General features: G+C 44.2%; 1 protein-coding gene across 6 annotated transcripts in view; it reads left to right on the top strand.

Moving 5' to 3' along the window:
- Positions 1-1,101: 1,101 nt before the first annotated feature.
- Positions 1,102-23,809, top strand: part of clstn1 (calsyntenin 1) — a 32,230-nt gene continuing 9,522 nt past the window's right edge. For 4 of the 6 annotated variants that reach the window (XM_080853301.1, XM_080853302.1, XM_080853304.1 and 1 more), the window contains exons 1-8: positions 1,102-1,352; positions 12,597-12,719; positions 16,383-16,412; positions 18,471-18,666; positions 19,063-19,271; positions 22,109-22,258; positions 22,516-22,701; positions 22,979-23,227. In XM_080853301.1, the coding sequence (XP_080709427.1) occupies positions 1,271-1,352; positions 12,597-12,719; positions 16,383-16,412; positions 18,471-18,666; positions 19,063-19,271; positions 22,109-22,258; positions 22,516-22,701; positions 22,979-23,227 (1,225 nt within the window). In that variant the 5' untranslated portion in view covers positions 1,102-1,270. The remainder of the gene's footprint in view (positions 1,353-12,596; positions 12,720-16,382; positions 16,413-18,470; positions 18,667-19,062; positions 19,272-22,108; positions 22,259-22,515; positions 22,702-22,978; positions 23,228-23,809) is intronic. The other 2 variants (XM_080853303.1, XM_080853306.1) reach the window with 1 other exon arrangement.

A 23,809-nucleotide genomic window follows, 5' to 3' on the forward strand; every position in this document is an offset into this window, starting at 1 on the left:
CAGTCTCCATGCCATCACATCCCTGAGTGTTGTTTTATCCTGCCACACGCTGCAGTCAAGCAACGCAGAACAGCTTTGCTCTCTGTGAGTCGTAGCATACCTTTCCCCATCTATGAACTTTGCCACGCTCACACCATGGTGCGGTTTAATTAAAAAATGTACTGGAGACAGGCAGACTGAAAGAGAGGAGTGAAGAGCGAGGGAAGCAGGGACATAGAGAGTGAGCAAGTGAGTGAGAGAGGGGTGAAGGAGATGCTTACTCATTGTTGGGGGTCAGTGCTTGTCTTTCTAGAAGGCAATGCACAGTGCGTCAAGGCGGCTGTGGAAGTCCAAAAGTCAAGGCTCCGATGAGAGAATGACTAATGACCATTGAATATGACTGAGGTAAACACATTTCTCAAATGTGTTCAAACACTGAGAGCTATATTCATGCCCCTGCATGTGGTGAGAACTCAGCGTAGGAGACCGAATAAATGTGATGTATTGTTGAAAAAGATTGGTGCAATATCAAAACAAGCCATGAATTTTGATGTTACACCGTATGTCTACAAACCCAGAATATGAAATCACTCCACATTCCATCTACAAATAGGGAAAATAACAATAAAGTACTGATCATCAAATAATATCCCCCCATAGGTTGATGCGTGGAAAGATAAGAAAAATCTGTAGACGACAAACACTACCATACTAATAAAACACATTACTTGAATAATGGTCGTCATCATAAATAAATTGTTCCTAATATTTTGATGATTTTCATATTTTATTATTAAGCTTGTTAAAGAGATGTAAAAAAAATAATATATTTTGTATTCTTTTGTATATGAAAAAGAAAAGAGATTACTGTAACCAGGGAGGCCTATTTAGGGCGACAAGAGCGGAGCAGGTTCACCACGGATATAGATGTCTAGATCAAAAAACAGTGCGCACTGCCTTCTCTTCAAGCAGACTTCTCGTTGCCCCCCTCCCTTGGTCTGGGTTTAGTTTTCTGAGCACTGGGCAATAGGCACAGCTAGCACTCCCACAATAACAGTGTTGACGTCACGCTACCATCTCTCCCGTTGGATACAGCTGCAAAACTGCGAGAGAGGGGGTGATTGAAGGGAATAGCTAAGCGGCGGTGGCGGCGGCAGCCATCTTAGAACTATCGCGGTTGCCGTATTACATCTTCTGGATATTTATTTACAGGGTGCATTATAATTGACCGCGTTGACGAGGACTAGAGAAGAGTGTTTACGTCTCCTGTGTTTTTTACTTAAAAAACGGGATGCAGTTCCGTAGGTATAAACCCTTAGCGTCTGCAATCGGACTGGTCCTAGGACTATTATGTGCGGTGGAGGCAGCCAAAGGTAAGCCGCAAGACGCTGTGTTTATCCCTCATTGTCTCGTTAATTCTGATGGACTGTTTCCGAGTTACATATAAAATCACTTGTAGCTTTTGCTTTCGGGAGGCCTGATTTGTGCTTAGTGTAAGGGAAACATCTTTAAACTATTGATGGTTGTAGGCTCAGTGGGGATGCCTGACGGGCGATCCAGCCCATAGGATGGCTTGTCTCGCACCCTAATCGGATGGATGTTCATGGCCAAAGTATCCGTGTAGCCTATGTTGCGCGTCGCAAAATATTACACCCATTCTCAATTTCAAACGAATTAATTCACACATACAAAGTCAAAGTTAAAGATGGTTTAATGTATTTTAATAATGCCACCCATCTCGTAAAATGTGGAGGAATGCTCTTTGCTGTTGTAGGCTATTCACTAGAAGACTACTTTGAGTGTTCTTTCAGCGGGTATAACACAATATTTATCGGCAACACCCTGTATGGGGTTTTGTTGTCGGACTGGCTAACCAACGCAGCTCGTGGGCCAAGGTTATCCATTTTATAACCTTTAGTGATACCTGCGTTGCTCGTCGCCGTTCAAAGCGACAATGGTTTTTCATTCGACTCGCACCTTAACCCAGTGCCACTGGCTGTAGTAAAGGATGTTAACTGTAAATTATTGTGTTTGATTTATTGTGTGCTGACAAATAAGCTGCAGGCGAACACCATGCCGATGAAGTGAGCTAGCTAACGTTATTCGTGTACGCATTGCAGATCCAGATGCCAACACTTCTTGTACCGTGATTTAAAAATTCTTATGTAGCCTAACGCGTTCACAAGCGCAGCTAAATAATCGCAGCAGGTGCACCAAGCCGTTCCGTAGATGATGAATATACCGTGAAAGAGACACCCCAGTTAAGCCCAGAGGCAGCAGGACGGTCAGTCTCTCATCGATACTTTAATGTGGAACTAAAGCACAGAACTAATTTAATTGAATGGCTGGTGGTGGCGTGTGAATAGATTATCCACCAGCGTTGTTGAGCTTCCTGTTCTGTTTTCTCGCTGTTTTAGAGAGCCATGAAGTAGGCCATCACAGAACAATCGAAGTTTTAATTTGCACCGGCATTTCAACAGCTCTAGCCCATAAGTCTTCTGGCACTCCCCTTTTTCTAGTAACGCAAATTGCAGGTCCCCCTCCCCCATATTTTATACATAGCCTACCATCCATTTTATTGGTTACATACTTATATGGCCTCAATACTATAATAAAACACGGTCCCACATTGGACGGTCTCCTGTGGAAATGGTAAAATTGACGTGTTGCTATGTGAAGCAGCTGAGAATGCATCTCCACCAGCACTAGATAAGATAATTAACTAATTGTTCCATGGTCCTGTCAGTCTGATGTGTCACTGGAATGGTTGATTGTATTCAAAGCAGTGATGTCAAATGAAAGTTGACCATCACTGAAGATCTCAGATGACCAGCTGAAAGCAGGCACAACATGTTTAACTCGATATTGCTTATCCTTTTATCAGAGGAAGGGTTTGTATTAAGAAATGGCTCCTCTGATAGAAAGTTGGCTAGATGGAATCTTTGTATTTGTTTAGGCAAAGGAATTAAATTAAACAAAAGAATGAAACATTAAGCAAGATTCAGATCATGAAAGCATTTGGAAGAGAGAATAAAATAGGTTAAGCATTGGGAAGACGAAAGGGTTGTGGGGATAAATGACTATAACACTCCTGTGAAGTCTGTTACACCAATTGACCAAATGTGTTTGCATAGCACACCTGCCTTGTTCCCCACAGTTGCAGGGAAAGCAACATGTGACATTTCCATATTTGGCTTGCCTTTCTCTCAGGCTGAAAATCCCTCGTTTTCAGCTCCTCAACTTGACCTGGCTGTGTTTTTAATTGTGGTCAATGTTGCAGTCAAAGAGTCTAAATTTAGAGAGTATGTTGTTCTTATCTTTTCTGGCAAACCTATTCAAGGACTATAGGAAGTGTTGGACACTTTTGAAACAACAGATTCTGTTGTATCACTAATCTTGCTTTGTAGGAATGGCGAGAGTGAAATAGCATCATAAAATGACTAATATTTTTAACCCCACACCTACTTCAGGTCATTAAGCAAGGGTGTGGAAGTCATAAACTCGTGTTAGTAAGCTTATCTATGAGTCATTTGCAAGTGTGTAAACCCTTTGGAGTTAACCCTAGAATGACATAAAGGTCCAGTGTGGTACAATCAGGCTATATGCTATAGTTTGTATACTCGTGTTGTACACCCACCGGATTTCTGTAGTCTCAATAAAGTAACCTCATTTTTGTTTCACAATGATCCTTGGGTCTATATAAAACCTTTGGGAGCACATTCATGAAAACAGATACAACCAGCTGCACGCTCGTGTCTTGTGGCCTCTGGTCAAATGCTTGGCCTGTCCCAGAAGAGGCACAGCATTGCAGGGTGCCTCTTCATTTGCTATCCTCTCTACGTTCCTCTCTGAAGTACAAGCAGACAGTTCATATGGATTGGAAAGTGACTATCATCCCCATTGTGTCGTTCTGTGCTTCTCTGGAACATTCTAATATGACACTGAAGAGCCAGAGGTTAATTTTCTATTGTCTTTTGTCTCATCTTTGGTACGTTAATCTACAGTCGTCATTAATCAGTTCCTCAGGTCGTACTGAATAATGACAGAAGAGCACCCTGGAGGTAGGCTATGCCTTGTGTGAAATTAGCTGGCCATTCTAGACCCCCAGGGAAACAGCTGCCCACTCTGACATAAATCCAGGCCTGCCTGGGCACATACATTAATAGACTTTTAATCTTCAATTTGCACATTTTTAAACAACATGGTTCTGGCTCAAGATAACTCACAACGCCTAGCATTCACTACCATGCTAAATATACCTAGTGGTTTGCATTTAACTATCTGAAAGGAATGTGTTGTGGCTTGAAGTCCAGGGTAAATCTAGCATGGCCGTGTCAAGTCTTTTTGGTCTTGCTCGGATGCCCAGACTTAAAATGTTGTTGATTTGTGAAGATAACCTTCAGTAGTTTTGATTCGATTCGCTCCTCCCACACACGTTATTTCACCGTCTTGGACATGAGCTCCATGCTGCGCGGCTAGCCCTTGATTTGTTGGCCTATTTATTCATAGAATCTGAACTCCGAGGAACAAAAGGGTTTTCTTGGCCCACAGTTCGGGGCAAAGTTGTGGAATTACAGCCTCACAATGTGCCCACTGTTACACGGGCTTTGACACGGGCGCTCTTGCTTTCATTAGTCTCCAAAGCCTGCTTCCACCGATAATGCACTATTCAGGAACTTACTAACCTGCAGGAAAAGTGTACCTTAGAGTGTGTGTGTTTGTGTGTGTGTGTGCGTGTGCGTGTGGGAGTGATTTTGTATTGTGTGTCAAGTCTGTAAAGAGGCAGCTGTAGCAGGGGCTATGGCTATAGGGAAAACTCCTGTCTTAGTGGTTCCTTTGCCTGCATGAAGTGAGCCAGTGATCTGTCAAGAATTGGTCACTGACTACTGAGTATTATGGAGGTCACTTCAATGTACTCGGTCAGCTGGTCACCAAGCCTTGGTTGATGTGGCAAAGGCAAATGTTTTGTCTTGAGATACCCTTGATGAGGGCATGCAATTATTATAATAGCTCTGCAAAAAAGTTTTGAATGCATTTAAATGAAGGTTATGTGATTAGTGTGTTAGCAATGAATGGATCATTCTCCAAACTGTTATGAAGCCAATAAACTGTATCATTCATGACTCATGACAATGTTGGAGAAAGCCCTGAGAGGGTTTCACTTTCTTGGCAGGGGCAACAAACCTAATTACAACTTAATTGTGAGGATGCAGATGCAATATCGGCAGATGAGCACTTTCATTCAGAACTGCAGAGTAGAGTTTTTTCTATCTGAAACTCCCCTGAAGCGCTTTATCACCATAAGAAATACTGCCCCCTCTCTTCACTCCTCACTAAATTCGTCACTGCATTTACATTCTGCATTTACATTCTATGGGAACAAGGTAACTAGAGAGCACCTCACCTGCAGGCGAGGAACCCAGTGGCCCCTAAAGCCACAGGTGGAATGAAAACCAGCTCTGTGCACTCTCTTGGTTTCCAGTAGCCTGCCCCTCCTCCTCTCTCACTTTCACTGGGCCTTTTGTGTGGCTGGCGCTGAATGGCGATTGAGTAGCTTTCACACCGTTCTCTGCTGCCTCCACTCCCTCTCACCCTCCCCAGCACCTCCTCCCTGCTGCTGCCACCCCCCAGTGAAAATGCCTTTGCGTTGTTTGTGCAGGCCTTGATTGCTGAGGGAACAAACAGACGTTTGCTTGAGCATACACTGACCTCCTGCCTGCCCTGGTGTGGCTATGAGGGCTCCCCTGTTTGTGGAATGGGGGGTGGGTGGGAATAGAGGCTTTAACCAGTGGGGGAGGGATGTTTAGGAACGTTTGGGGGCCCCCACCCACAGGTTTGTCTAAAGGGCCGTTAGGCCACCGAGAACAGTCAAAGCTCTGTGATTGAGGAGGGCCTGCTTCAACAAGCTCTGACACTTCTCAAATCCACCGCAAACAGAGGAGTGTGCCCATATATATCTCACTGTAGACAAATTGACTGAGGGATTACGGTGGAGTTTCCTGTTTTAAAGCCAATTCTCCGAGCAGGCATCTGAAATGAGAAAGTCTGAGTTGAGTTTTGACAGTTTAATTAAATGGACTTTGACGCCTTCTCAAAAACTCTTGGGTCACGATAGCAATGTAACGTTCAAGGAGTGGCAGAGTTGTTACGAGAGATCAGAGATTATCTGTTGATGAATCTCTCTGCATGACTAATGCTGTTTTGTCATATAATGGCAGCAAAACCATCTTGAATGTCTATGGACACTGTGTTTCAAAAGGCACTGTTTGTACCACACCAGAGACCATGTCCCTTACATCTACTTGTCTGGAAAGGGAAGAAAAACAATAGATTGGCAAGGCCAATGATGGTGAATATTATTTCCCATCTCCCACAATTCCTTTCAATGGTGTGGCAGTGGCATAAGCATTTTTTCTCATTTGCCTTGGGGCCACTTTGTGTGTGGGCAGACTGGCCATTGTAATGCAGGATTAGCTCAAGCCCATTGTACGGTCGCCATTCTCATGAGAAGCAACTTGCTCTGTGAAGACGTCACATAGCTATGACAAATTTGGCTGTCGGGTCAAAGAGATTGTTTGAACAAGAAACTCTTGTTTACTGAAGAGTGTTTTTTAAAACTCTACCAAACACCTGTGAAGGGGCATTCAGGTGTCTGTTTCTAGCACACCCTGTCAAGGTTGAGATTTTACGACGACCCTCCCCGCTCCCCCCACCCATAACCCCATTTTTACAATCGCTAACAGCAGCCACCTGATCTTTAACACCTCTCTCGGCAGATCTCGCAGCTCGCTATCATCGCAGGTGTGGAAAGGCAAAGTGTTGAGCGTGTTAATTGGTATAGACTGTTGTCATTGTGTTCAATCCATACTGAGTGTTATTACCATCACCTTGCAGAGAGATAGTGTCATCATGACCGGAAATAACAGTACAATCCAGTTAAATCGGTCAGTGAGATTACATGAAGGACATAATTTTTTGTCAAGCATTCTCACGGATTCATTCAGTACACAGGTTACACAGGCTTTTGTCTGGGTTGAAAAAGGATCACAAAGGTTGAATATTGATGTCCGATTCCTAAGTTTGGCTGACAAAAGATAAGACTGTATGACGATGCAACAGTGATGATGTACACTAAGTTAGTGGAGAAATCGTACTAAATTGGCATACATTGGAACCATTAAGGCATTGTAGTTGGAATCAGCATTTCTACAATAGTCTACATGTTTCTTAATTTTATAGACAGACACCAACTCACTAACATCTGAGTCATGCCCAGGTCGGACAAAGGAGCCCAGCAAATTGTGACACACTTGGTTGCAACAGCTAAATATGCCCCGTGGGCTAAACTGCCTTATCAGATCTTGCATTTCCTCTCCCTTTCTGCTTCCTTGAGGTCAGCAACTGTTTGCCAATTACCCCCTAAGTCTGGCAGGGGACTCCAGACTTCATAATTGTTCCTGGTATTTTTCGGTCAGATATGTATGCCTTTGACCTTTTCTGGCTTACACATTGACCAGCCTATTTTGATGATATTTGGAAACTGTAGACATGTGAAACAATTGGTGCAGGGCAATATGAAACCTTTCAGTTCCATTCCCTCCCAATGGTGGGACATTGTTTGAGAAATCTGAGATACATGTACAAGACAAAGGAACAGTCCAGCCCTGAAATAGGCAGGGTAAAGACAACCCATTAAACCTTGACGAACAAGTTGTAGTTTCCAGTCTTCCAAGTCCAGCCATGTTCCCTTTTGTGAAACGTCCTCCGCACTTTATACGGTTGTCTCTCCACCCCAATGACCTTGTAAGTGAATGAAACGGGTGCATCCCATTATAGGATTAGGTGTCACTTGGTTTACATGATGGGTAACAGGATTGCATGCCATGCATAGCAGGACTGTTACATTATCCTGAAGCCCACCACCCTATCCATCGAACCTGTCTGCCTTTGGCCCCATGTGATAAGGGGTCTGCATCGATCATGTGGTCACATATCAGTTGATGTATCTGCGCTGGGCGAGAGCGGTGACACCGAGAGCGCAGTCACGAGAAGGCAAGATGGCTGCTGATAGCAAGAGCCAGTCGTGATGGTGACCAGACGGCTCTGCCACCCACGGTCAGCCGCAGTCTATGTCCCCGGAATGCTGAGGTTAGCAGTTAAGCGTCAGATTTTTTGGGGGGGGGGATCAGGCTTGGCAGGGGCATTCCGGATGCCTCCACTTCCATACTGGCAGGCAGCCCATTTAACCTATTCCCGAAAGCCTACACACACACACACACGCACACACACGCACACACACACACACACACACACATACAGAAAGACATAAAAGCAAATAGCTGGTTCGGCCCCTGTTCCAAGGCTTGCATTGTCTAAGGAGAGGTCCTTTCAGTAGATTTGAGGATGCTTACATGACACAGATCGTGCCCCGATCCGTTGCTTTTCGCTTCACATCAAAGTGCTTGAAAAGGATGTGTTAAAAATAGATATGTGACCAGAATGATCCACGCTGGGATTATTTATCTTATGTCAACATGTGTTTAAGCATAACTGCAGGATTGGGAAATAAGTGTGGCGATGAAACAGGAAATGAGCATATTCACAGCTGACAGTTTGTATCTCATATATATATTGCATAACTCTTTCAGCCCTACAATGTGACCTCTCGTCATTTGCCCATACATTGTTCATGCGTCATGCTGCCAGAGGGATGGGCGTAAATTAAGATATTTGCCCTGCCCTTGGGAGCAAAGGGACACAGTGCAACTCGCACGTCTGTATGTGGCATCTGCTCCCATGTATGGAGTTAAGCCAGAGCACTATTCACATGGAGGCAATGAGATGCAGAGGAGCCTGTAGCAGCTCATATGTCTGATGCAGTGAAGGGCTTTGAGCTGTACCACTGGATGTCTGCAATGCCGTCAGCTATGTTACCCCGAGTCAAATTCCTTGTTTGTGCAAACTTACTTGGCCAATAAAGCTGATTCTGATTATATCTCAGTATTGTAGTCAGAATAACTGAAAAACAGCTCAGTGGTTTGAGTGGGCTCATTTTTTATTTCAGTACATATTTTGTCCAAGCAAATGTTAAATGGTATTCGCCTATGTAGGGACATTTTGACATTTTGTGTGATGTGCAGATTTGAACTGTTGTGCAGGAGTTGAAAGGCCTGGACTATTTTAGTGTGACTATGGCATGCGGAAAGGCTTTGCAACAAAGGGCATATGAGCGATAGAATTGAAAAGAAAGAGTTTGAAAGAGGGAGGAAAAGATGGAGAAACTGGCGCTATGCCACCTCAAACAGGCTGCCTGTGCCTGGCACCCAGGGCCTGGAGCTCTTTAAAAGTTATCAGCCACATCAGAAATGCCTCAGTAATCTCATTCACCAGAGCAGCCCCACAAAGCCACACGGCCGGCTTTGATGGTTAACTGTGCCCTTAATAATGGTCCTCATAGCCCCCGACTGGAAGTGTGGCCGGCTGCACGTTAATTGTTTGAAATAGCTGGGCTAGTCACATCAGACAGACACATAGCAGGGGCACAACTGTTCATTTGTTTTTAATCAGAGTGTGGTTAAGTGGGTGAGTGGGTGTATGTGCAGGTGGAGCAGATGTTAGAGTTGAGGTTTTTTATTTTTTTTTATTTAGCTCTGTGTGTGGTGAGGGCTAAAGCTGTGGCTCTGGGGATCATTGTGTGTGTATGTATGTGCTTGTGTGTGTATGTACGTGCTTGTGTGAATGCAGTTGTGTTTTAGCCCCAACCAAGAAGAACTTTTGAGTCTTTGTAGATGTTAAAGCTTCTTTATGATCAAATCAAATTTTTCATTGTTTTCATGTATGTGTGGGCCTACAAGTACATGCATGTGTGTGTGTGTGTGTGTGTGTAAGATTAAGGTTAGCGAGGACCTGACACGAACCTGCTCCACACCACCTGTTCTGGATGCAGGAGAAACATGCCTCTGCTCATAGATGCTCACTGGCCTCTTATCTGCCAGGTGATACTCTGGCTGACATCACTTATCTATTATTTACTTACATTTGGCTCATCATTTTATTACTTTAATGACTAGTGATGCATATTGTATATATAATCAGTGTAATGTTCAACATATAGGGCCTACTAAGGCTAGTTATTTGAAAGTTTGATATGGAATCAGTAATATAGTATTTTGTAAAAAAAAAAAAAAAACTAAAACAAACAAAATATTTAAAAATGTAAAAAACATATATATATTATCAAAGGTTTTTACTGGAGATTTCCCCTCAAAATGATTTTTTTCTTTGTCTAAACAGTGCTTGTTATGCATGTTAAATATACACACTTCGTATTATTACAATGGGAATGCTTGTCAGAATCAGCGGTTGTTTTGAAGTTCTTGATGTTGTTCAGCCCTCTTTTGATGAATGAAAAGACAGACAAACAGCAGCTTGGTCACCATACCCTGGCACTGACCATACCCTGGCACGACTTCATGATTAAAGGGGGGGAAAAAGTCACATTTGGTGCCCCCCAGCCCACCCCCCTTCGAGTCATGTGACATAGCTAACTATGTCTCTTAGGGTTTGACAAACCCAGGGCCTAAAGCAGATTATCCCCGTAGTCTGGGCCGGCAATCTGTCCAGAGACGGCCTCCAGCCACAGCAGCACACTTCAGGTCATGTGAGAGAGCCGGTGCTAAAGATGATTTGTGGGTGTGGCGATTACTCACAGAGCCAGATTGGGACTACACTCCCACCCCCCAACATCCCCAAAGGCCGACCACCCAATCAGGGTGGTGGTCACTACACTGGGCTGTTTTGTGGTAATAGTATTCATGCTGTTAGAACTTGTTGGTTGCCTTTTGTTGCCTGTTGACGTTTTGCTTCAGTTGTTTTTTAGATTTGTGGTTATTGTGCCAAAGTGGTCGACTGATATCATGTCTGATGGCTCATTATCTATCCCCCCATGAGTCATAACTTGGAGCTGTGGGGTGAATCCCTCAGCTGGAATAAACCCCCCTCGTTCTGTTTCTGTTTTAGACTCTCTCTTGCTGAAAGATTTGTTGTCCATAAACTGATAACGATGCTATGTCACGAAAGCCGATCTGAAAAGGCGAGGATTAGCCGCTAATGGCACTCATAATGTCGCTCACAGAATTTCACCGCACGGAGGAAATTGTGTACCACTCCTTAATGAGCAGCAGCGAAGGCTTCCTAGTGTTCTTTCTAAAGAGGCATTTTTTCATGTGTTCACTGTGAGATCGGAAGCTGTAGCCGTGGGGCGAGTCTCTGGTCCCAGGTGGATATAGCCAGCTGAATATTAGCCCAAGCTCATAAATTTCCAGACTTTGCGCGAGCATGTTTGTTGCAGCTGCCAAATCGCAGCTATTCCCTGCTGGCTGATTTATTTTTAATGTGTGTAGATGAATATCCTTTGAAGCAGATGCTTTCATTCTGCGGCTGCTGAAATGCTCTGTCCTTAGAGGAAGCAGGGTGGTGTCAGTTGTCACTGCAGAATATGCTTTATGTTTTTACCCATTTTGAACAAATCTTGGTTAAGGTACAAGTGAGGTTTTTTTTTAGTTTTACCCTTCCAAAATGGCTACCGTGCTACTGTTTCTAACAGGTCTGGAGGTCACAAGACTTCCAGGCTTAACAGGGATTTGTGGACTGAAACCCAAAATGCAGAACCACAGCTGCTGCCTCTGAGGCCTCCAGTTAACACTGCAGCCGTGAAGATGAGGTTTAAAGTCCCATAAACACAGCCGGTGTGTGGCCGATTGCATTGCTATGGTTACCTGAGGGAGGTGCCTTTTATAAGATGGAGGCTGCTTTCTGTGGAGAGAAGCAGCAAGCATTCAATGGTGTTCAGCGTTGTCAGAAGGGCCTAGGTCGCTCAATAGACTCCGTGAAATGAAGAGTCCATGCTGCTGCCACTAAGATATCAGGTTTCTCACGAAAACTGCTGAGGCTTTCAGAATAGGTGAGGGATAGCTCAGGCTTCTCAGTGGAGGAGAGCAGTCTGCCCTTCACATTGCCTGGACCGCACTCCCCTCCCTCCCCTCCCTGCCTCACCACCCCTCCCCATCCCATCTTTTGCTTCCAGGCCTGACACTGCAGCCAGGATGCGTTTGTTATTGAGGTGAGGTGGGGCAGGGGGTGGTGGTGTTGCTTTCTGGAACTGACGTTTTAAAAAGCGAGCCGGTGGCAGCACTGCTGCCTGTACAAACATCAAAACCCTGGAGCTTCTCAAGCAACACTAATGAGCTCCAGTGCTGGTCTTTACACACACACACACACACACACACACACACACACACACACACACAATCTCAAAGGCAGCTGTCAGCCCTGTGGTGCAGCTAGGAAATGTCACCCTGCAAAAAAGCGCTGTCATGCTGTGTTGCAGATGTATTGCAGAATGTGTTGCCCTCTGGAAGATGGTTAATCAAGATTATTTCCTCTAAGGCCAAAAAAACACTGACTGAAAAAAAAGTTTACCTCAAACTGTCATGAATACACTTCTAATTGGATCTCAACATCTCAACACCTCTGATATCAGATCAGTCATGCCCGTCTGTGTGGTCAGTGTCTGTATCCTCATTACTGACTTGCTGCTCTGTGTCTGCTTTTCACAGTTAATAAGCATAAGCCATGGATCGAGACCACATATCACGGCATCGTCACCGAGAATGATGACAAGGTGCTCCTGGACCCTCCCCTGATCGCCCTGGACAAGGACGCCCCGCTGCGCTATGCAGGTGAGAGTGGTGTTTCGAATTCTTGTGTTGCTTCATGTAGTGGTTATCACCACCATATGCAGACCCCCATCTCTCCTGCCTGTACGGGGGGGGGGGGGGGGGGGGTCTGTCTGTGACCCCTGTGAAGCCCCCACACTGGGACAGTGATGTCCGATTACGATCTGCTAATTAACAGTAATTACCTCAAAATAACCCCACCCTCTTTGTCTCACACACATCCACCTAACCACCCAGGGTTCCACCGGCTAGTTCTATAGAGGAGCTGTCAGTCTCCATGCAAGCAAATTGATTGTCTTCTGATAGCCTGATAGTCATTTAACCCATTTAGTGAAGCGGAAACTAGACACAGAAATTAGATGGTCAATCTAGACCCATTTTCTCCACCAGTTTCTGTACTTACTGTTGACTGGTCAGTGTTTTCAAAACTATTTACTGCAAGGAATTTAGTTCTGTGAGATCTGTTAATGTTAATGGGACATTGCTATTAATGTAATTTCTATGTAGTTATGTATGCATGTAGTATGACCTACTTGCAGTGTTACTGTTCTGCTTTTTATCTGGTGTTTAATGCCCAGCACAAATGTTTTACATACTTGTGTACTATAGCTGACGTTGTGTTGTGTCATGAAAACCTACTGAGACCTAATGACAAATCTTGACAAGACTGCTTTAAATGCTGTAAATGTCAACATTGTTTGACTGAAATGAAATGTTCCCCGTCAATTTCACCTATGAATACCAATGAGTAGGCCAGCTTTAATTCATTCTATTTAATATTTGGGCTTTGTCTTATTTCTTTGTTAAACTTATTTTTTTGTAAAGATTAGTGGCACTGATATAGTTTCTTTTGAAGATCTTTTTTGATACAGTTACCAAATGCATTACTGAAGCTGTGTTGGCTTGCTAAGATTTTTGAAACAGATTTATAATTGGTAGAATTCTTAACGTCCAGTAATGCCATGGTCTGGTGTCCATGCTGCGTGTCATGATGGACACAATTGAAGGGCCTCGGCGGCTGTAGGCTGTGTCTTTCATTAATGACATGAACATTGGAGTTGGCCTCGATCCAGGGCTCCAAATGGCTATGTTTCTGATGTAGGCGAGCACTGAGATCTCCGTTCCTTCCGATGACGCAGACACCCCCACCCCCACCCCCACCCCATCCCCTTTGGGCCCTCACTGATGGCCTGCCCACATCAGGCCCGCTTTCATGTCACTTCCTGCTCCTCACCTTGTATGCAAAACGATCATTTCCCATTGCTTATTACAGGATGCATTCATTCTGACTGATGTGGTGGCAGTAGTCCCAAGACGTGTGTGGTGTGTTTCCTTCCATCTTAATCAAACCCTGTTCTACCCATCTTCAAAACCTGGCTCTCAGTGGACTTTACTTGACCCAATTTGTTTGAATATGGATGTTTTTTTTATAGCACTCTGCATTTCAAATAAACAGATATGCAGTCATCTGTGTGTGTTTTTAATCATTTTTATCTCATCATAGATAAAGATGCTCTGTGGGAAATGCCTTTTTTTCCCTTGCCAAACTGGGCTGGTTTGTCATTGGGACACACCCTTTTGATCAGGCAACAGAGAGCAAAGAGCCGGACGATCTGTCCATGTTGGCCAACGCTCCCTCTTTGGGCAGGTCACGTGTCTGTGGGGGCGATTGGCATTGCTCTGGCGCTGCCACGCCAATGTCGTCATTGCCTCTCCTTGTCAGCAGAACAGCCTGGTGTCAAAATGCCCAACACTTGCTGGGTGGCTGAGCAAGGACTTGTGTCTCTGCCTCCTTTGTGGGCGTGTGGGCGTGTGGGCGTGTGGGTGTGCGTGTGCGTGTGCGTGTGCGTGTGCGTGTGCGTGTGTGTGTGTGTGTGTGTGTGTTTGTGATACTGCGTGCATGCCTGCCTGAGAGGGGCCCTTGCTAACTGACAAATAACCACAGTCATCCTCCGTCATGCCTGCATGATTGTGCACCTCTGCAGTTTGGGGAAGAGGCTTTCAGCCCCAGGCCTCTCTTTGTTCAGCTCTGGTATCTCTCTCCGGTGTTAGGGTCACAGCGCTCTTGAACGACACAGGTCCTAAGGACAACATCATACAAGAGGCGACACAATTGTGACAGTCGTCTTATTAAACCCTAGACGGATTTTTGTATGATCAAGTAAAGCTCACGCATTGGTGCGGGTACGAGTCAGTGTGGCTCCTTGCCTTATGACCGAGCATTTCCCTTGGATATTGTGCTGTGGGCTAGAGATGACCTCAAGTCTGGCCTCAATTGCCGACTGGAGGAATTTTTTTCTTCCCAGACAGTTTTAGCCCCGATCCCCTGTTCTGGACACTGGCAGGGGAAAGCTGACCCCAGGTCATCTGTGCTGGGAGGAGGCCCTGGAGCTGATTGGTAATACAAAGCCATCAACTCTGCACACTGGGCCGCCATTTCAGTGTATCCCTTAGTTCACACCCCATAAAGAGACCTCATAAAACCCCAAATCTGCCATCATGGCCGAGACGAAAATAGGAGCATTAACTTTGTGGCACACAGAAGATCCAATTCCTTGTTATTATTTTTCTCCCTTGTCCCTCACAAAAACTTGTTTGGTCTCGGCGGATTGAGGTTCTTGGGATCAGAGTCTAGTGGCTCAGTCGATATTCATTGTGCTTTAGCTTGATGGGAACAACCGGACTTCCCCCCCTTCTTTACTTGACGTTTGGCACGAAGCAGCTGAAGCCTCTTGTCTTCCTGGAATGGCGCTGAGGTCGTCGTTAAGCCCTCGCCTGGCCATTGGGGGAGGTACAAAGGCCCACATTGCATGACTTGGTCTGAACAGCAGCCCCTAATGGGGAATCCATTCTGGATTGTTGAGGTGAAAACCTGGGTTGACAGGCCGGCCAGTGAGAGGCCAAGGGGGGAGCGGGGGTGGAGGCGGGAGGCACCAAAGCCAGGCCTCAGCATAGGCAGCCGAGCAGAACTAACCCCTCGCGCAGCACTGTCCACTGGCCAGCTTTAAAGCCTTCTGAGCTTTAGCACAGTAGACTACACATTTAAACTGTGTGGGTTGTTGTTTTCCAGCTGCCTCTTTTGGTTTTGCTTTGCGTTTTGCTTTGCTTTTCAGTTTGTGTGGCGGTAATGAAATGGCTCTAGACCCTAGACCTGGCATGACAGTGAGAGTCAGAAAACATGATGTCCATTTAAAAGTGGCTGGATTTCTATTTCCATTTGTTGAACATCCACATTGGTATTGAAAATACCCAGAGGAAGTCCATCTCTGTGTTTTCCCTTCCTGGATAAGAGGAAAATATGAGCGCGTGTGCCCAAATACTTATGGAAAAGAACAGCATACCCCCCCCCCCCCCCCCTCTCATCCCCACATTGTCAGTCATTAGTTATTGACCACTTGTTCCATATAGTGCACTCTCTCCTGAAAACAAATGTCCTTTACACACTCACCCTGGGCTTTTTCTGTCTGAAGGAAACTAAAATTACTTTCCCTGTTTGTCTTTCAATGTTGCTGTGCCATTTGTATGTTCTGTTCACTTGATAAACTGTCCACCTCCTCTCCCTCTCTCTGTCTCTTGCTTATCTGTCTCTTCCCTCTGTGCTCATCAGTCTTTCTTGACTTCTTTCCTCTGACTGACCTGGGTTTATCTTCTCTCCCCCTCTTGTAGAGAGTTTTGAGGTGACCTTCACCAAGGAAGGTGAATGACGGGCTCTTTCTACTGCTTTGTGAACTGTTGTTTTGATTAACCCCCCCACTAACGCAAAAAAAAAAGGCATTGGCATTTCTCACAGAAATTCCTTTTATGCTCTGTGATCTCTTTCTAGTCTTTTCATTTCATTTCGGTTCTACTTTTTTGTTTTTTATTCCTTCCTTTTATTCCTATTTGTTTTCCACTCACCCTAATTTTTTGTTGGGGGAAAAAAAGAACAATAACTGGATGAAAAGTGTGTCGTGGGGATGAATGTATCTAGAAATATCTGTGCATGAGACATCCATTGTAGTTTGCAGATCCTAACAGTGCTTCAGCAGTGTTCTACTCCACAACCAATCGACTCCACAACCAAGCATGTGCATATGTCTAGTATTACAGATAGATATGAATTATAAATAAGTTGCAATATTAATACTACTTCAATTTCATGCCTGTGTTTTACTGGTATGGAGTAACATTTGCTTTTAAATGTAAAAATTCTAAATCGAGCAATCTATTGATTTTTTTATTGATGAAAAACTTTTTCAAAATCTTTCTTAATGCTTGAACATGAACTAGTGACATTGTTAATGACAGGATCGGAGATATTGATGCCCCCTATACATCCTTCAACAATTCTAATATAGTGTGATGGTCTTATTCAAAATATGCCATGCTGCGTTCCCAATTGTAACCATGTTATATGCACATGCACATTTAGTCTGGTATTTGTAAAAAATTTGATCTTCAAATTGAAAAAAACGAAAAGGAAAGAAAATAGTGGAAGTGGGAAAGTGAACGTCCAGTTCTAGAAGGTTCCCAATGCGTTTGATCCTCTCCTGGAACCCTGCGCTAGCCGGAAGTTGCTGATATTGTTAACTGATGCAAACTCTCGATGCTTTCTGTCGATGCACCTTAGCCAACGCCTCGTCTCGTCCCCCCTCTTCACCATTAATCCCCCACCTGGTCACAGCATGACTGCAGCTGGTATTTGGATGTGGATGTCAAGCAAGTGGATATTTCTAACCCCCCAGGCTCTCATCCAGTGCTTACGTTTGATCACTCTTGACTCTTGCTTTGTTTTCTTTGTTTTACTATTTTCATCCTTTACTTTCTTAAAAGGGTGTGGGAGAGTCGACATTGCACAGGAAGACTTCCATCATGTTAATAGCCTAGCTTTAGGTGGAAAATGACCTCTCAGTTAAAGGATTTTCCTTTGTTTAAGTTTTTTTTCAGTTGTTTTGTCTTCAATTCTGGGCAACAGTAACTGCATCAGTGTGCCACCCCCCATCGTTTATACTTGTCTATTCACTACGACCATTAATGCAGTATTTTAACCTTCTTTTTGTTGGTCTTGCAATAATTAGTTGGCATCCTCAACATTTTTGAATTTTCTGAGGCTGTGAGGTTTTATAATTTTTTTACAATTTTGATTATCACTTGTTTGTTTGTTTTTTTGTTGTTTCTCTTGGTTTTGTTGACTTTTGTATTAAAGTATTCCTGTGAAATGCCTTTCCACATCTCTTTCTCTCTGTCTCTCTCTCTTTCTCTCTCTCTCTGTCTTTTTCTGGGTTACTTACTGCATGTCTGGATGCAATGTGATCATAGTGGCTTGGACGAAACACTATGCTTTAACTCAAACCCCTGCCCACAACCCCACCCCCCTCCTAAATACTCACCCACCCTACAGTGCTGCCAGCTTCCACAGTCCTCTCTCCCTCACCTCCCCACCAGTGTACAAACGGTGTACAATCCCTTGGCTGCCAAGAGAAAAAAAAAAAAACACAGAACAACTTTGGCTGTTCTTTATTTATGTGTGGTGTGCTATTGTTTTCATTGTGTTATCGTTTTTGGTTGGTTTGTTTTTTTGTTTTTCCCACATGATCTGCCGCAGTGGGTAGCTTCTCTCTTGCCGTGATACCCTCCCCATCGTCTCACACCCCTCTTACCCCAACCTTACTTCCTCTGCACTCACCCCCCTCTCCCTCCGTCCCTCCTTCCCTCCCTCCCTTATGGCCACACTGAACTCACGCCCCCTTGCTCTCCATCTTTTGGCGTACCCAGGAGAGATCTGTGGCTTCCGGATCCACGGACAAAATGTCCCCTTCGAGGCGGTGGTGCTGGACAAGTCCACGGGCGAGGGGGTCATTCGGGCCAAGGACAAGCTGGACTGCGAGCTGCAGAAGGAGCACACCTTCACCATCCAGGCCTACGACTGTGGCGAGGGACCTGATGGAGCTAACATGAAGAAGTCCCATAAGTACGTTCTCAGACCATTTATTCCACATCATAAACCCAGGAGGTGTGACTTCATCTTAGACTTACTTTATTCACTGTCTCTTATACTGGGTATTAGTAAATCTTTGTGTATTAGTTAAGGGCAGAGTAATGAAGCTTTACTTGGTCCAAACAAGCCAAGTGTGACAATGTGATATGAAAGCCTGGGGGATAGAGGTCGTCACACGGATGACCCTAAATCGTTACTTGTCCGTCCAGGCCGCCCAGCAGTTTGATGCAGACTGCATCCAATTATCTGCTTTTGAATGATACGTGCGTCATTATGGCTGTGGCTCACTGCAGAACCCTTCATCTCTGATCCCCTCCCAAATCAATCTCGTGCTGTCCTACACTAACCCCTCGCCCCCTCCCTCTGCAGGGCTACTGTCCATATCCAGGTGAATGACGTGAACGAGTACTCTCCCGTGTTCAAGGAGAAGTCCTACAAGGCCACCGTCATTGAGGGCAAGAAGTACGACAACATCCTGAAGGTGGAGGCTGTGGACGCTGACTGCTCCTTCCAGTACAGCCAGATCTGCAGCTATGAGATCGTCACCCCTGATGTGCCCTTCTCCGTCGACAAGGATGGTAGGAGACCGGGATGGGAGGGGGTGGAAAAATGTAACGGCTGCCAGTAGGTGGTACATTAGAGAGACGGGCAACAGTGTTTCTGTTGGCGATCAGGGCAATTCGGGTGTGTTTTGGTTTGTGGTGATCGAAGCTGCACCCATGAAATTGATTTCTGCAAATCAATGAGCCTGTTTTACAATTCAATGCGACATGTGGCTTTGAAGTGAATGCCTGACACCTTGAGGTGTGATGTGAATGCAGGAATGGGTTTTACATTTAGCCCAGGGCTTTGTGCACACAGTGAATTCTTGCAAAAGATGGCGTTTGCTCTGCTGCATATTGTGCCTGCGTCATTGAACACTGAAGTTTTGAATCTCCTGATTCAAACATTGATGGAGTGCAAATAAAAGATGAGGCTGGAATGCAGCGATATCTATTTCCTGTTCAAACATGCCAAAATACACTGAACCGTTCCAAGATCCTAGTCGAGTTTTATTTTCAAAGCTGGAATGGAATTCCAGCAGTGGAACTACTCTACCATTCGAAAGTTACAATTTTTTCAGAAAAACTCAAACTTATCGCTAAAATGAGGTGTAAAATGAATCAAAAATATAATCTAAAGAATTTGACCAAGTTAGAAATAATGATTTGACCTTATAAATATGCTATAATCTTAGAATCCTCCATTTATAGCAATTACGATTTAGCTGCATTACAGCTTGACTGCTTTTTCACTAAGCAGGTCTACGAGTAATGCTTTCGGTGCAAACCCATGTCACCGTTATGAGCGACGCGATTTCTAAACCCAATGCATTTCAATGGGAGCCAATCCATTATGACGTAGACCAGCGATTTGGGCAACGCGACCATGAAAATTCGAACATGTTGAAACTCATGCAAATGAGGAGCGATTTTTCCCGGCAGCAGCCAATGAGATTGTTTGGTGTCGTCTTTGACGGTTTGAAAATTGTAGGACTGTATGCTATTTCCACACGCTACACCACGCCCACTCAAAGCGATAGAATTTGGTTGCGTCGCTGTCATGAGTTTGCACCGTTTGGGTCTTGTTGTAGGATAAAATTGGCTCTGGTCTAGCCGCCTACAGCGTATGGCATGGTAATGGAGTTATAGCCTCTAAAAGTATGATTCCTTTCACTCTGTACAAATTACATACTTTACCAGCACCAAAGCACCCCATACCCTATTCTTTACCCTTCATTGGCCAGTCTCAGATATGGCTTTTCATTGGCCAGTCTCAGATATGGCTTTTCATTGGCCAGACTCAGATATGGCTTTTCATTGGCCAGACTCAGATATGGCTTTTTATTTCAAACTCTAGAAGGCCAGCATTCCTGGGCATCTTTTCTGCTGCTGATGAGACTGTTGTTTTATGGGTAAACTTCAATAAAGCTGCTTGCTGGGACACGTAAGGCATCTGTTTCTCAAACTGGAGATTCTGATGTTATCCACCTGACAAGTTCTGCATCGGGCCACCCGCTTCTCTATGCCTACTGGTTAACACTGGTGGGCCCGGTTCTGTAAAGGATGTGGTGCACACCTTTGTTAGATAGTTTTAGTTTTTTGCCAATTTCTTGCATGGAACAGTATTCATTTCCTAGAACAATAATAAACTAATCTGTTTCTGAAGAAAGGTCTCTTTATTTCTGACCATTTTTAATTAATTTCAGAAATGCGGAAATCCTCAAGATACTTAAGAAGCCCAGCACAAACAGCATAGTCATTTTCAGCTGCACAAATGTAATTGCAAAATGGTTTTCAAATGATGAATCACCATTTTAAACATTATAATTTAGGAATAGCTAACATAAAGTTCCACTGAAACACAGGAGTGATGGTTTCAGAAAGTGGGCCTTTCACACCTGACGATATGTAGATGTACACTATCGTAACGCGACCTATTATCCCGTGGGCCACCAAAAAAATCCTCTTAACAAATATGTTTTTATCAATATAAATATGGTTTAATGAATCAACCTTACATATTTCAGAAGTGACAGGTGTTTAGACAATGTACGAAGTCTTGTTTGACTCTCAGCGGGGACATTTCTTACCGTATTTTCCGATTTGTTTTGTACAGTCGCGAAATGGCAACAAAGTTGGCGACGACCTATTATCCCGCATTGATTTAAAATGCCGTTTGAAATAAAGCTCAACAAGAAAAAGAATTTACACCGAACCAAATTCTCGTCGCGAAATCAAAATTCTACTATTTGTATCAGGCTGGTTTGTACACGCAGTATTACAACACTGTCTTACACACTTCAATACGCTGTATATGTGCCATTTTTGCTACAAAGATAATTTAAATACCATTTTTGGGCAGGGACTTACGTTTCCGAAATCCGCGATCCTGGTTGGCATTTAAATGAATATTAAGTTACGTGTACCAGCGCATGAGGGATAATAGGTTGTGCGGGATAATAAGTCGGGCTACGATATATTTCTAATCAATTTTAGGTTCATTGAATTGAATTGAAAAAGGATTGTGTGTTTTAAAATATACATACTGTATATTTAATGTGGAAATTGATCCAAACTTTTCAACGATCCAAACTTTTCAACGGTAGTGTAGCTCGCTAATATCGGTATTCCCTCGCATTTCTACACCTTTTCTTTCTAATCAGTGTAAATATATTGACAAAGTAGTCCTTTGGCATGGAGGTATAAACTGTAATGGGCTTTACTTTAAAATTTGTTGGGTATACAAGGGATATAAAATGGCTACGGTTGTCATTTTTGAAGTGTCTCAGGATCTGTGATAAACCATTTTACCATTATTCTAAGCCAACCCTATTGGGAAAATGTTTTCAAATGTATCTCTGCTTCTTTATCAGGCAACATCAAGAACACAGAGAAGCTTAACTACAGCAAGGAGCGCATGTACAAGCTAACAGTGACCGCCTACGACTGCGGGAAGAACCGGGCCTCCGAGGACGTCCTCGTCAAAATCAACATCAAGCCCACCTGCAAACCAAGCTGGCAAGGTAACACAGGCCGTTTCTTTGAATAGGATGCGGGAGAAAACAAGTAATTTTTTTGGTTTGCTTTGATGATTGGTGAAGCATGGTGATCCTGTCATGTAAACAGAGCATAGATAAGCCATTTAATCTCAAAGGGGTAGCTGTTAGGTTGGCCACTCAGACAAAAACAGAAGTAATCGTTTTATGCAAGGATTTTGTTGTTTGTGTTGTTATGTCACTGTAACATAACAAATGTTTTTCTTTCTATCCTGGGGGCCTAGGATTTAATAAGAGAATCGAGTATGAGCCTGGCACTGGCAGCCTGGCCCTGTTTCCCAGCATGCACTTGGAGACCTGCGAGGAGCCAATCACCTCTATCCAGGCCACCATTGAGCTGGAGACCAGTCACATTGGCAAGGGCTGTGACAGAGACACCTATTCTGAGAAGTCCCTGCACAAGCTGTGTGGTGAGTAAAGTTAAACCAGAATGCTTGATCTGATATTGAGCTGTGGCCAAAAAAATAAAAAATTGAATGCGCCTATCCTGAACGGACTAAAGAAAGATCATAGTATCATGTTTGAAAAGCTCTGTTCGGTTTGAATGGTCTGTGTCAGTTATTTGTTTTGTCACTAAAAATACATTAAAAACATAATTTTGGGAACTCGTGCCTTGCCAGATCCATCGGCAACCTCTTGCTATTTAAGCTGTCAAGAGTCACACGTGGTGTTATGTGTCTATTGCAGGCGCCAGTGGCAATACCGTAGAACTTCTGCCCACTCCTAGCAACATTGCCAACTGGACCGTGGGGCTGCCCACAGACAATGGGCATGACAGTGACCAGGTGTTTGAGTTCAACGGCACGCAAGCCATCAAGATCCCTGAGGGCACAGTGAGCACTAGCCTGAAGGAGCCTTTCACCGTCTCTGTGTGGATGAGGCATGGCCCCGGGGCCCGTGAAAAAGAGACCATCCTCTGCAACTCTGACAAGACAGGTGTGTGTCTGTCTGTGTCTGTCTGTGTGTGTGTGTGTGTGTGTGTGTGTGTGTGTGTGTGTGTGTGTGTGTGTGTGTGTGTGTGTGTGTGTGTGTGTGTGTGTGTGATTGAATGTACCAGACATGTACCAAATCCCCTATTTTCAGTGGGTGGAAAATGCCTAAAAATAAAAGCATTGCGTCAAGGAAAATGACACTAAAACAAGTGGCCCTCTTCTAGTTGGTGCGAGACTTGTAGTGTGTCATTTTTCTTGGCTTCAGGGCCTTACAGTATACTGTACAGGATCTCCCAGTCTTACTACAATCCAATCTCGTGCTAGCAGTGAGCCGTGTAGTACTTATGTAAAAAGGATTACATCATGTGGACATTATAATGTAGCCACAACAGGCGGTCATGCCATTCTTTTAGCTAAGACTGGGGCAAGTGATGGGATTGTGGCCAGTCTGAGGCTCTATTGTAAGGGTTTTGTTTATATAGTTATCTGTCTATATGACCTAGTTATTTCTCAATGCAGATGCCTAACATTAGCATAGCATGCTAGTTTAAGGCTCATATTCTTTTATCTTAGTGTTCTTCCTGAC

Source organism: Sprattus sprattus (genome assembly GCF_963457725.1).
Source record: "Sprattus sprattus genome assembly, chromosome: 16".
Classification (NCBI taxonomy): domain Eukaryota; kingdom Metazoa; phylum Chordata; class Actinopteri; order Clupeiformes; family Clupeidae; genus Sprattus; species Sprattus sprattus.